General features: G+C 48.2%; 1 protein-coding gene across 1 annotated transcript in view; it reads left to right on the top strand.

Annotated features, from left to right (window-relative positions):
- Xkr6 (XK related 6) overlaps positions 1–11,722 on the top strand; it is a 258,596-nt gene extending 246,874 nt beyond the window's left edge. Inside the window, exon 3 of the mRNA XM_045131644.1 lies at positions 10,758–11,722. Within this exon, the coding sequence (XP_044987579.1) occupies positions 10,758–11,722 (965 nt within the window). The remainder of the gene's footprint in view (positions 1–10,757) is intronic.
- The last annotated feature ends 2,468 nt before the right edge of the window (positions 11,723–14,190 follow it).

The following is a 14,190-nucleotide window of genomic DNA, read 5'->3' as shown; positions in this document are numbered from 1 at the left end:
TAGGCAATAAATAAATAAGTACATGAATATAATTTCAAGTACATATGGGATATATATATTATATATATATATATAGAGAGAGAGAGAGAATATGCTTACACTCTATATAAGCATTCTCTACATGTATTTGAGCTATGTATTTATGCCTGCTATATATAAAAATGTGTGTGTATATATAGAGAGCATATATATATATATATATATATATATATATATATATATACACACACACACACACACACACACACACACATACACACATATAAATGCAAAGACGTGCCTACATGTTTCACATCCATAATTCATGGCCTATTTAAAGCCTATAATTTTACCCCTGGTTCTCAAATGGTGAATCTGAGCCTCAATAGTTCCATCGCCCAAGATCACACAGCTGGACCCAAGCCTGATCTCGACTAGCAGAGCCCATGTCCCCTCCAGGGCACCTCTCGGGCCCTATTCAAATACCATCACTTTTGGGAGCCACAGAAGAATGGACCAGGCCTGTTTCGTTGGTCGATGAGAAGGGGTTTCCTGGGCTCTCCGGGGAAGGCAGACAGCCTGCCTCACAGTGTGCTCCCGCCAACCAGGACCCAGGTGATCTTGAGCCTGGCTGTGCAGCTGAGTGGCTGACATTTGTTCTGGAATCTCTAAGGCCTGCCTTTATCCGGCCGGCTGTGGAGATGGTATTTTGATATCTCTGGCAGCATCTTAAGAGAAAGAGTCAGGGGAAGTGGAGACAGCAGCTAGTTTTCCTCTTGCTGTATTTGACCTTGAAGCTCTTTGAGGAGAGGGCTGGCCCCTTCCTGAAATTCAGTGTTCTGAGAGTGGCCATGGGGTACCTGTGGGCTGCTCAGATGAGCTCTCATGTCAAGGTGAACACCACTGCTGTTTCCTGCCTTCCCCTGCCTCATAGAGATCTTAAGGAAACACTGGGGGCCAGTGTCTAAGGTCAGACAGTGGCTCTTGCTTTGGGAACCTCCCACTCTGTTTCAGAGCCTTTATCAGACACCGATTCATCGTGCCCTGAAGTTCCTGTGTCCACACTCCTTGGGGGTCTTTCAGGGTATCCATTGATCTCAGGGGTAGCTCCCTGGAAAACTAACTACGTGGCTGCAGCCTGCCAGTTGTTTGACCTTCACAGAGCACAGAAGACACAGGAAAGCCCTGTCACGTGGCCCCACCCTCAGCATGATCCTATCTGGGGGCAGCTGACTGTCGTGGGGACAGGCCTGTTCCTCACAGAGTGATTGGCAACATCTTGGGTGCCTCCCACCAGAGTCCAGTGCTATCTGTACCCTGAGCTATGAGACCCCAGGCATGGCCCAGTGTCCGCTGGGAAACAAAATCACCCCAGTTGGGGACGATGGCGTAGCTATTAAGTAGGTGACAGTAGATGTTACTGGCTGAAGATGGTCCCTGAAGGAGTCTGCCTCCTAACCCCAAACTTGTAAGTATCACACTGTGTGCCTAAGGGACTTGGCAAGTATGGTGAAGGGTTTTAATATAGTGGGATGGTTCTATTGATCTGAGATGGATCTGAGAGGAGGCAGATGAGATGGACAGAAAGGAATATGGCAATAAAAGCTCAAAGAAAGACACAAAGCCATCACTGGCTTTGAAGATGGAGGAAAGGGCCGCGAGCTGAGATATGTGAGCAACTCCTGATGCAGAAGTGAATGAAGCGGCTCTCCTGGCAAGTCCATCTGGTAGCCAGCCTCGCCCCTGCCGCAGAGCCCAGCCCTTCACCTACAGAACGGTGCAATTATAAACTTGGGTGTTTTCGGCTAACACCTCTATGGCCATTTGTTCCACAGTCATAGGAAAATACCGCAGCAGGGAAGGTCGATCTAACCTCTAGTGTGGTGGTCTGTGCCTGGAATCCCAGTACTTGGATCCCTGGGGCCCACTAGTCCAGGCCAGTGAGAGGCCTTGTCTCAAACAAAGGTGGATGGCACATTGGGAATGACAGTCACTAAAGGTGCAGAGGGACAAATGGCCAGCAAAGCAGATGTCTTGGCTTTGGGAATCTCGAGGGATATAACACTAGATACATTACATGAGTATGCAGGGAGCTACTGCTGTGCAGTGCAGCTGTGACCACATCTGAGTCTTCCCATTTCAACCTCACTTTCTCCACCTGTAAAATGGGCACAACAAGCCCAGAATGAAAAGGCTGCCATCAAGAGCCAGTGGACAGAAGGTGGAAAGAGAAGTGAGGGAAACTAACTGCAGAGCATGACAGAGGTCAGAGAAGATCCCGGTACCTAGTGCCACAGTCAGGAGAGGCCGCAGTCAGGGACAGTTGACCATCTCAGAGAGAGTCTGGATGGGGTGGAAGGGCCATTCAAGAGCAAATGAAGGTTGTGGTCCTGCCTTTGGGAACCTTGGAGTGAAGAGAGAGGAGAAACAGTGGCAGGAGAGGGTGAGGTCTAGGGATTCGACTTCTGGGAGCGAGAGTGACCCCATCATGTACCTCTAAGAAGCTGGAGGCTGGAAGTCCCCGCAGGGCCTCTTTCAGCCACCCTGTTCTGCCCTTGGAGCCCCTTCCCCCGCCCCTTGTTAAGTGCTTTTCCAACACTGTGCTTCTGTGTGGAGAGACTATACACTGTGTGGCAGCCGTGGAGGGGGCAGCTGGGGACAAAGCAAAGCCCTACAGTTGGCCCCTCCCTCCCCCTCAGAGGGCCTAGCCGGCCATCCTTCAGTGCTCCTGTATATGCAAACAACGGGCTCCCAACTTGAGGAGTGCAAAGCCCAAAACAAATGTGACCAGGAAGGAAAAGGTAAAGACATATTAGCTGCCGCAGTTAAAGAGAGCACAGGAGCCGGGCGTGGTGGCGCACGCCTTTAATCCCAGCACTTGGGAGGCAGAGGTAGGAAGATCACCGTGAGTTCGAGGCCACCCTGAGACTCCATAGTGAATTTCAGGTCAGCATGAGTTATTTCCTAAGCAATTCCCTCTTCAAAACAGAGGAAGCACAAGGATTTTATTTGGGGAGCCTATTCTTATTTTAGAACTGGCATATTCTTGAGCATGCTCAGTTAAGGAGCATGTTTCTGAGCATGCTCGGTTTAAGGAAGGATGGCAGGCACTTTTTTTTTTTTGGGCATGCTTAGCTAGGTGCATGGAGTACATGTCCAAAAGTTGGGCATGCTCAGTTTGCATCATAAAGATGGCTGCCAGGAAAGCCTCGGAGTATGCTGTTTTTCCTGGAGAGTTCTAGTTGACATGAGGGAAAGAACACTTTAAAGGAGTGGTAATAGAAGAGCGTGTTCCTGAAAGCGCCTACCTCCCTGAGCAGCTGACAGAGCCCGTCAGAGCATCCCTTCCACTGTATGTTGTGTTCCTCCTGTGAGGAGTTCTCTTTCCTCCTTGGGCCCCCTTTCCGGAGACTTGTCTGGCTCCCATTCGCTAACCAGTTGGCCCATTTCAGGTGCAGCCTTGTGCTGTGCCTGTAAGATCTCAGCCTCCTGTGATGGCCGGGCACCCTGTTGCTTCCGTCCACCTCCACCTCCTGCCTCTTCCCACTTCTCTTGGCTCATCTGGATTTGAGCTCCATCCTTTCCCCAGATACCCTGTTCCCCCCATGCTCCCAGATCACTAGATGTCCACATTCACTTTTTTTGTGTTGTTTTGCTTTGTTACCCAACTGTCAAAAAGTTCAACTGGCAGGCAGTGCCCTTTGAATATGGCACGGAGACCACCAAGTTGGACCTTCCCTGGTAACTGTACCTCTTGTGTCAGTGGCTGGGCCGTAGGTGTGGTCATGACACACGTGGAACCTAAGGTCCTGACATCAGGGTTTGAAGACTTTCTCTATGGGTATTTCTCTGCACAGTTGCCCCTGGGGCTCTCCAACAAAGCCATCTCCCAGCCTATTTGGCTGGGCTTGCAACAGCATTTGCTAGTCCACATCGTGATCTGCACCAGAACAGTAAGTAGGCCATGAAGGTTACTTGCCTAGAACTTGTCACAGCTGAAGATGAAACATTTAACAATTTCCAGCCTGGTCTTTGGAGGACACGGAATGACTAAGTAGAAGAAAATCACAAATGTTCCTATACTGGTTCTTCAGTTTTCCTGGGCCTCCCAACCCTCCTATGGGCTTGTGCCTTGTTTGGGAACACACTGACTTTTAGGTTGACCTGAAGCACAGAAGGAACCTTCTGGGAGCCAGTGCAGAGGGAATAGCCTGAACTTCCTGCAGGTATTGGAGCACCCTGGAGCCTCAGAGGATTAATCGCCTAACGGGAGACAGTGGCCAGAGCTGATTTTGTCTGTCACTTCTTTCTTTATAGCAAGGGAGTACTCTCCTGAGGAAAGCTGAGAGGAATTCAAGTGGGTTTTGACTCAGTGATCAAGGTTCTCACACAGGTTCCCAGAGAGACTCCCCGTCCTTCCATTCCTGATTTAAATCCTTTCCTTCTTTTCCTCCCCTCGCCCAGCCTTATTCAAAATTCAGCCTTTTGGGGGCTGTTGGCACAGGAGCCACTTTCAAGACTAAATCCTGCTTCTGTCTCTTGAGAAAATTTTTTGTTAATATTACTATTTTTTTTTAATTTTTATTTATTTATTTGAGAGCAACAGACACAGAGAGAAAGACAGATAGAGGGAGAGAGAGAGAATGGGCGCGCCAGGGCCTCCAGCCTCTGCAAACGAACTCCAGACGCGTGCGCCCCCTTGTGCATCTGGCTAACGTGGGACCTGGGGAACCAAGCCTCGAACCGGGGTCCTTAGGCTTCACAGGCAAGCGCTTAACCGCTAAGCCATCTCTCCAGCCCAATATTACTATTTTTTTTAAAACAAATGAAAAGAGACCTCCCTTCATTTACCAAGACTGCCATTACAGAGCACACAGGCTAGTGGCTTCAATGGCAGGAACTTATTTCTCCTGCCTTTGGCGTCCATGTGTATTAATCAACTTCTTGTTGCTAGGACAGGATACGTACCTGACAAGAAAGTTCAAGGGATACAGGGTTTATTTGAGCGCACAGTTCCAGGTTACAGCCCATCAGGGCTCAGGGGAGGCCTTGCAGCAGGAGCTTGAGGCACTGGTCACCTTCCGCACACAGTGAAGAAGCAGAGAGTGGTGAAATCTCTCTCCTTTGTATATAATCCACTATCCCAGCCCATGGAATGGCTGTACCAGTCATGGTGGGCCTTCCCACTTCAACTAACCCAATCAAGATGGTCCCTCCCAGGCATGCCCACAGGCCAATCTAGTCACATGTGATTCTAGGTCCTGTCAAGTTGACAATCAGCATAAACCACTACACTATGGAATGGCATTTCTCCAGCTTACAGATGCCATCTGCCCTGTTACGCACTTTCTCCTCTGAGCATGTATTTGCCCTGGTGCCTTTCCATAGCCTCATCTTCTCTTCTTGTGAGGACACTAGTCATTATTGGATCAGGGACACCCATATGACCTCATTCTTTAAAGATACCATGTTGCTTGAGTGAGATATGATGTAGCTTGTCTGTAATCCTAGCACTGGAGAGGCAGTGAGTTTAAGGCCAGCTTGAGCGATATGGTAAAATCCTGTCGTAAAAACAACCACACACACTAATCTCCACATTCCTAGGTACTAGAAGTTTGGGCTTCAACCTAGGGATCTAGCAGGGAATGGGGGCTGACTCAGTTCAGACCCTGGCCAGTATGTCTTCCCCAGGGGGTTCCTAATAAGATCATAAGTGGGGGTACTTGGTGGGTCAGTCCTGTGTGTTTTGGGATAGGTGGGTGTTTTCAGGGAGGTTTTAGAGCACAGATGGAGCTATCTTCTGTCCTGGGTTGTCATCTCGGCTCCTGTTATGTTCCCCAAACTGGCTGGCAGCACAATGTACCCTCCACTGGTGGCTCCCCACTGAAGAGTTGCACAGCCCTGTGGGTTGGTATGGCCGTAGGCCTTGCCCAAGGAAGAGATGCCGAAGTGGCTGAATGGTGGACATTTGGTCCATCAACCAATCATAGCAGCATGCCTGATGTTGCTGGGTCCAGACAAGTCCTGTGGGGCTTTTTATTTGTTCCTGGGGGAGGGGGAGAAGGGGCATGCACAAGCTATAGCTTGTATGTAGAGGTCAGAGGATAACCTCAAGGGATCCATCCTTCTCTTCCTCTTTCTTTGAGACAGGGTATCTCTGGTTGATGCGTTGCTACTGTGCACACTAAACTAGCTGGCCTGGTGGAGGGCCTTCCAGAGTTGGCTCATTGGAATCACAGATCCATGTGCCATTTTGCCTCTGGCCTCCAGTGGGTGCTGGGAAGGACTAAACTCGAGTCAGCAGGCTTGTAAACAAGTGCTTTTAATGGCTGAGCCGTCTCCCCAGTCCAAAAACAGATCTTTCTCTTGCCTGCCTGTACCATTGGCTTTTGATTGCCTGAAGGGCAAAAGTGACTCTCTGGTGAGCATCCAGTAAGGAACCCAGTTCCTAGTTTCTCATCTCCTCTCAGGGACTCCTTTCAAGACTAAACCCTTCAACAGCACCAAAAAGATATACTTGGCTTGACTAGGAGAGCAAGTTTTTTGGTTTGGTTTGGTCTTGGTTTTTCGAGGTAGGGTTTTTTTTTTTTATTTTTTATTTTTCAAGGTAGAGTCTCACTCTGGCTCAGGCTGACCTGGAATTCACTATGTAGTCTCAGGGTGGCCTCGAACTCTCAGTGATCCTGAGGTAGGGTCTTGATTGAGCCCAGGATGACCTGTAATTCACTACGTAGTCTCAAGGAGGCCTTGAACTCACAGCAGTCCTCCTGCCTCTGCCTCCCAAGCGATGGGTCTAAAGGCATGCGCCACCATGCCTGACCAGGAGAGGAAGTTTGTAGGCGATGTGGTGAATCCAGAACATGGTGGGAGTGAGGGTTTGGGCACCCCAGGCCACCCTTCTTTCTACATGATTCCCTGCCCTAGATGAGCATCACACTCCCCACCTGTGCCTGCCATCTTCGGGCTGTAGATGCATACATGCTGTTTGACTTGGAGGCATTTTTTTTTTATAATGCCAAGAACACAGCCTGGTGTTCTAGCCCTTGAAGAGCCAATAGCCAGGAGCTTGAACAGGCTGTCATTGGAGCAGACCAAAAATGTTCATCACAAATGATCTCAGGGATTCTGGAAAACCCAGCTGGCAGAGGGACAGGATGGAAAAGAGACAGAATGGGCAAGCAGCACCATGTTGCAAAATAATGTGGCCCTCAGGCCTTGTGTGGATGGTCACTGGTCCTCAGGGTGGTCTTGGAATCCCTGTGGCTCTGCTTTCTATGAAATAAGCAGGCTATGGGGGGAGTGTGTGTGTGTGTGTGTGTGTGTGTGTGTGTGTGTGTGTGTATTTGTGGGGGGCAGCTCTCCTTTTACAAGCTGAGTGGTGATTCCTAACTTTACCAGGTCAGGAGTAGATGCAGCATCACTGGTCGACACTACCCAAACCTCTGCACCCCCATCTCCCATGTGACATTTCTCTCTAGCCTTCCTCATCATCAGGCATTGATGTTTTATAAGGTTGGGTAAACATTTGTATCATACTCTGCAGGAAACAAACAAACAAAAACAAAACAGAAGCTCCAACCAAGAAGCAAGGCCCTATCTGGTCTGCCTGGCCCATCGGAGATGGCCACCGTAGAGTGATGAGGGTGAGACAGGAACAGAGCCAGGAGCCACACTGGTAGATCTGGAGGAGGCGTAGGTATCTCGGGAGATGGTAAGATAAAGGAGAATGGGACTTGGCTCCCCTACTAGTGACAGATGCACATTTGAGTTCCTGATGCAAATGGGGCTAAGGTCAACACACAGAACTGGAAGGGAAAATGGAGACCAAAGGCTTTCTGTTTGGGAACCCCAAGTCTATTCAAAAGCATGCTGCTCAGAATTAGCCCAAATGAGGCCATGCGCCAACCAAAGCTGACCTGTCATTTTCTCCTTCTCTTCTCCTCTTCCTCTTCCTCCTTCTTCTGCTTTGCTCAGCACACATGTGAAAAAGAATAGGGACAGTAATGGGTTTGTTTTACTAGAAGGAGCCCCCAGTCAGCCTTGCTCTTATTCAGTGTCCATAAAACTCCTCTTTGGTAGCCAAGGCTTGACCATTCCTGTCAGGTGCATAAATATTAACATCAAGAAGTGAGTTTAAGGGCTGGGGAGATGGGTAGAGTGCTTGCTGCATGAGCATGGGGACTGGAGCTTGAATCCCAGGACCACGTAAAAGTAGGGCATGGTGCCATGCACCTGTACTTCCAGCACTGCATGGGTGAGACAGGAGGGTCCCCAAGGCTTGCTGACCAGCTTGTCCAGCTGACTTGGTGAGCTCTAGGCTCAATGAGACATCTTGCCTCAAACAAACAAACAAACAAATAAAATGGGATGGAGAGATGGCTTAGTGAGTAAGGCCCTTGCCTGTGAAGCCTAAGAACCCAGGTTCAATCCCCAGTACCCATCTAAGCCAGATGCACAAGGGAGCATATACATCTGGTGTTTGTTTGCAGTGGCTAGAGGCCGTGGCATGCCCATTCTCTCATTCTCTCTCTCCTTCTCTCAAATAATAAAATAAATAATAGAACATGATTGAGGAAGACACCCAACATCAACCCCTGTCTTCTACATACACACACTCATGTGCATGCATGTGGGGACACACACACACACACACACACACACACACACATGTAAAAGAAAAAAAGAAAAGAGCTCAGTAGCCATAACTCTGGAGATTTTGTCAAGAGACTTGAGAATTCCAGGCCAGACATCCTGAGCTCCATAAAGCGGCCAAGTCACAAGGAAGCAAGGAAGGAAGGAACAGAGGGAGGAAGGGAGGGAGGGAGGAAGGAAGGAAGTTAGTTTAGTCCAGCTGCAGTGAAGTCACAAGGGTGTTTAAAGGAAGCTCTTCATAGTGTCCCAGTTTTGGACATAAGCCTGGAACAGGCTACTAAGATGTGGCTGCATGCTTTCTGCCTTCCAGAAACCCACACCCAAATCCTGGGACCCATGTATGGACCCTCTTCTTCCTTTACCCCAGCCTTGAATCAGGAACACAGCTCTAAATGCTTTGTCCACAAACTGCATATGGCCTCTGGGCTACAGGCTTGATGCCCTATATATATGACAAGCAAGGTGAGACATATAAGTTACCATGTTCTGGACTCTCTAGAGAAGTGGGCGAGAAATCACTGTGACTGCTCACAGAATGTTTTCCCCAGTGGTTTCCATGGAGGAGATGGGCTCATGTGTCATCTCTCCTGTTTGTTTTGAGTTTCTGTTATTATGACAGAAGGAACACATGCTTGTGGTGGCAGTTGAGCATCCAGATGTTTCTATGTGTGTGCCAACATGCTGGGTTTGCTATCGCACATTCTGTATTGCAGGCTAGTATCCTGAGCATCCACTAGAGATGAGCAAAGGAGGGAGCCTTGTGAGGGACAAGGGAGCATGAATGCAGGGGCTGTCAATCCCTCCTTGAAGTTGGAATCATTGTGCAGAGATGGGCAGGGACCCAGGTGGAGTCTCCAGGAAGTATGATTCTCCAGGATCTAACCTTTATGCTTTAGAGAAAAAATGACGAATGAGTCATGTTGCTGTTAGTCTGGGAAAGTGCTATCAGAGAGTCATGTTCGTGAACAGGTAAATGATTTGGAAGGAGACAGTCAGGGGGATGAGAGTCAGGGCTCTCCATTGGGGTTTTAGGTAGAAGGACCAACAAAAAGTGTACTAGGTGCCCTGAGTGGAACCACACGTGAGTTCATGAGAACCCTTCTTGAGAGAAGGTTGCTGGACAATGGCTGAAGGATACTGGCTCATGGGTGGATTAGAGAGCATCCTGTAGTTATTACTGGTACCTCATTTGACTTACAAATACCAAGCAGACAAAGTCAGAGAGAACATTCCTCTGTAGCAATGCAAGTTTCACGGGGAACCTGACCCATTCAGGCTCTTTGTCAGAGAACAGGCAGGGATTGAAACCCAGGGGCCTTGAAAACTTCACCGAACCAACCAAGGGGAAGAGAGACATCCCCCCCACACACAAAGCAGGGGTTACCCTCTTGCTACCCTGGGAAGGAGACGGGAAAGACAGCCTTGTAAGCAAAACAGGCCTTGGCAAGGGTTGCTGTAGAAAACACTGAGAGGGTTGCGGAGGCCAAGAGAGTGCAGAAGCCATGACAGAGGTGGCCGGCTGAAGAGGAAGGACAAGTCCAGCTGGCCTCAGGTGGCAGACACAGGGACAGCCAAGTGGAAGGATTCCTACTAGGAGTCTCTTGAGGCCCTTCATGAGCCGCTCAGTCCAGCACCTTCACAGTGGAGAATGATTGAGGGAGGAGCTTGGGTCAGGGGGTTCACCATGGGTCTGCACAACCGGTTGATCCCTTATGTAGGTTCCTGTGGATACTGGGGACAGGGACCCCAATGATGGCCAAACATCCACATGCAACAGGGACCCCCTAAGGTAGGGCCCATGACAGTCTGCATACCACAAACATCACCCTATTTCTCAACCTCAGACAAAAAAAAAAGAAAAAGAAAAGCATCTCCTCTTCATGCCTGAGCCTCGGAGCTCCTGAACCTGCCCACGGGGCTGTGGAAACGGACCTCAGAAACCCAAAGACGTCGGCGTAGGGAGCGGCAGCCAGCACTCCAGACCGCAGCCTGATTCTGTGTTTCTCTCTCCCTCCTCCTCTAGATTATCCGAGTGTGTGGGCGTCTCCTCGGCCTGGCAGCCTCTCTCTGCGGCCCGCAGTTGATGACCAAGGTTTTGACTGTGTGGGTTTGTGTCTTTCCGGCAGGTGTCTCCTCTGTGACTTCCCTGATGTCCCTGGCTTGGGTGCTAGCCTCCTATCACAAGCTGCTGCGGGATTCCAGGGACGACAAGAAGAGCATGAGCTACAGAGGGGCCCTCATCCACCTCTTCTGGCGCCTCTTCACCATCTCATCCCGAGTTATCTCTTTTGCCCTCTTTGCTTCCATCTTCCAGCTGTACTTCGGGATCTTCGTGGTGGTGCACTGGTGCGCCATGGCCTTCTGGATCATCCATGGCGGGACGGACTTCTGCATGTCCAAGTGGGAGGAGATCCTCTTCAACATGGTGGTAGGGATCGTGTACATTTTCTGCTGGTTTAACGTCAAGGAAGGGCGGACTCGATATCGAATGTTTGCCTACTATACGATAGTCCTGACTGAGAATGCTGCCTTGACGTTCCTTTGGTATTTTTACAGAAACCCCGAGAGCACTGACTCCTATGCGGTGCCAGCACTGTGCTGTGTCTTCGTTAGCTTTGTGGCTGGGATCGCGCTGATGCTCTTATACTACGGCGTGCTGCATCCCATGGGGCCGCGGGCTAAGGTCTTTGCCAGCTCCTGTTGTGCCGAGCTGCTCTGGGGCATCCCTTTGCCCCCCGATGTTGAGCCCATGGCACCTCAGACCCCTGGGTACCGGGGGACCCAGGTTACGCCCACCAGAGCCGTGACGGAACAACAGGAGGATCTCACGGCCGACACTTGCTTGCCCGTATTCCAAGTGAGACCCATGGGGCCCTCCACCCCTTCGGGGCGTCCTTATCACCCAGAGGGGCCCCTGATTAAGATTGACATGCCAAGAAAGCGGTACCCGGCCTGGGATGCTCACTTTGTAGACAGGAGGCTGAGGAGGACTATTAACGTCCTGCAGTACGTCACCCCCACGGCAGTGGGCATTCGCTACCGAGACGGGCCGCTCCTGTATGAGTTGCTCCAGTATGAGTCTTCACTCTAGGGCATCCTGACCCAAATTGAGAAGGGAACCTTCAGATTGGTTGTGGTCAACACCGCTTGCAAGAAATATAACCCTCCTTTCCCCCAGTACACAGAACCACCGCCACCACCACCACCACCACCACCACCACCTCTTCCACCAACACCAACACCAACACCAACGCTACAAAAAAAAAAAAATCAATAAGTCACGTCCCCTTCAGATAAGCTTTCTTTCCAGTCGCTGTATGTATACAAAGATATTCTCTATGTTTTGTAAGTAAAAACAAAAAGAAAACCTTCCTTTTGTTTTTTACACATAAGAAACAGTATTGAAAATAAAATAAAATCCCACACTATGGTTCATAGGATGGAGAAGGAGGAGCTATCTCCTCTCCAAAAGAAAAAAAAAAAAAAAGTTTTATACCTTATACCAAGTGTAGATCATTTACCGGGATTGGTGCTGATTGAAAGAATAAAACAAAACAAAATGAAACAAAACAAAACAAATACACAAACAAACAAACAAACAAAAAACCTTCAACTGCCTTATGCCCTTAGGTGCTGAGTTTCATTAAGTACTGTCACATTTTCTCAAGCAAAACTCTCTCCTGGTGATGTTTGCACCAGGAGAGGGAAAATTAAACAAGCAAATGAAACAAAAACCTACCAACAGATATAATATAAAGCAATCGTTCTTCCTATCTGATGATTAGTATTGAAGAAACAAATCTATCAAAGGCATAGAACCCCCTCTATCTATTCTGTTTCTCCTGTCCCTCCCCTACTTCACAGAGCCTTCTAGGAGCTCAAGGGCTGTTTGGATCTCCACTGGCCACAAAAGCTACTTGAAGGCTAGCCACGTGCCATTTTAGCATTCACCTAGCAAGAGTCATATTGTTTTCCCCCATGTAAAACAAAACAGAACAAAACAACAAGATACCCTAACAATCTGGCCAACAAAAGCAAATCCAAGGAGATTTCCATATATGCCATCAAAGAGATTCAGTAATAATAAAACTCAGCATAGTAGCAAAAAGAACGACATCAATTTAAAGGCACAGTGCTTAGTCCGTGACTGGCAACAGCCATCTCTTCCATCATTTTAAGGCTGAGAACAGGGGCATGTGTCACACGTGGAAGGCTCCTCTGTTTCCATTTGGTAGGAAGCCTTAAATTGATCTGGAAAGAATTCTTCATTTTTCATGTGTGCTTTTATTTTACAAAAAAAAAAAAATAACACAAAGAGGAAATCTAGAATACCTATCTAACATAAAAAGTCAAATTGTAATAACTGACCCATTTCAAAGACTGTTTGGTGCTTCTGTCATTGTGGTTGGCTGAAAAATCATTCAGCTCACTTGGTGCATCTGGGTTGACTGAGTAATATCATGTGTGCTCTGTATGTATGCGTATGTGTGTGTCCATAGTGTGCACACACGTGTGTGTGTGTGCATGCGTGCGTGCGTGTATGTGTGTATACCCCTGCTGCAAGGTCTTGCCAGAAATACATAAAACTGATATGAGGCAGATGCTGTAATGGCTGGGGGAGGGGAAAATGCAAGGGGTGGATGGGAAGTGTTTTGGGAGGGGGGACCGTGATGTCAGTGTGGTGGCATTCCCTGGAGAATGAGGCCCTTTCAGCAAGCAGCAGGTAGGCCATGTGGCTTGGGTGAGGATTTGATTCAACTGTTTATTTTCTCATTATACCAAGGTGAATTTCTGGAGGTATCACAGTATGCTTGACCATTTGTAAAGTTTTTATTTTTTGAAGTTATTGTTCCTTTAAGGAGTATTTATGTTCAAAGGTATCATTTTCATACCAACATTGTATCTCTACTTGGGCACAAAAAAAAAGGAAAAGAAAAAAAATCACAAAAAAGAAAAATATCTCCACAAAAGATATAAATATATATATATATATATAGATATATATGTACACACAATATTTTTAAGTAAATAATGTTAGCCTTTGTTGTGTGTAGTTGTGATTTTTTTAAAAATTCCAGATATAATTGTTTAGGGTGCAAGACCTCAAATTGAACTATTCTTAAGAGAAGTTCAAAACTGAGGGAAAAAAGATTTTATGTTTCTGAGGCTTTTTTAAAGAAAAATATTATTCAAAGAGACTTCCTTTCACCCCATTCATGACTTATCTGAATCTTTAAAAAACATATATACATCAGTTGTAAGACCAAATGCTCCCTCCTTTGTTCTGACCTTAATCTCATTTGCAGGGCCTTCCTAACATGGGGTCCCTGAGGGTCCTCCCTGGCCCCCATATTAGGAAGCAGGACAGAACAGAGCACACTTGGGCTGTGGTAAAGGCCAACGGGGTGTCCTCTCCCCAGGTCACTCTGAGCTCTGGGGCAGGTCAACAGCAGACAAAAGCCAACTCCTTCCATTTCCTGTCACTCTGTTCCCTGCCAAGGCTTGGCTTCCAAGCTCAGTCCTGTACTCTGCTTAGGCCAGGGAAGGTGAAACCATTTG

This window comes from Jaculus jaculus, chromosome 12 (assembly GCF_020740685.1).
Source record: "Jaculus jaculus isolate mJacJac1 chromosome 12, mJacJac1.mat.Y.cur, whole genome shotgun sequence".
Classification (NCBI taxonomy): Eukaryota; Metazoa; Chordata; class Mammalia; order Rodentia; family Dipodidae; genus Jaculus; species Jaculus jaculus.
The sequence above is the reverse complement of the archived record's forward strand: the minus strand, read 5'-3'. Positions and strand labels throughout refer to the sequence as shown.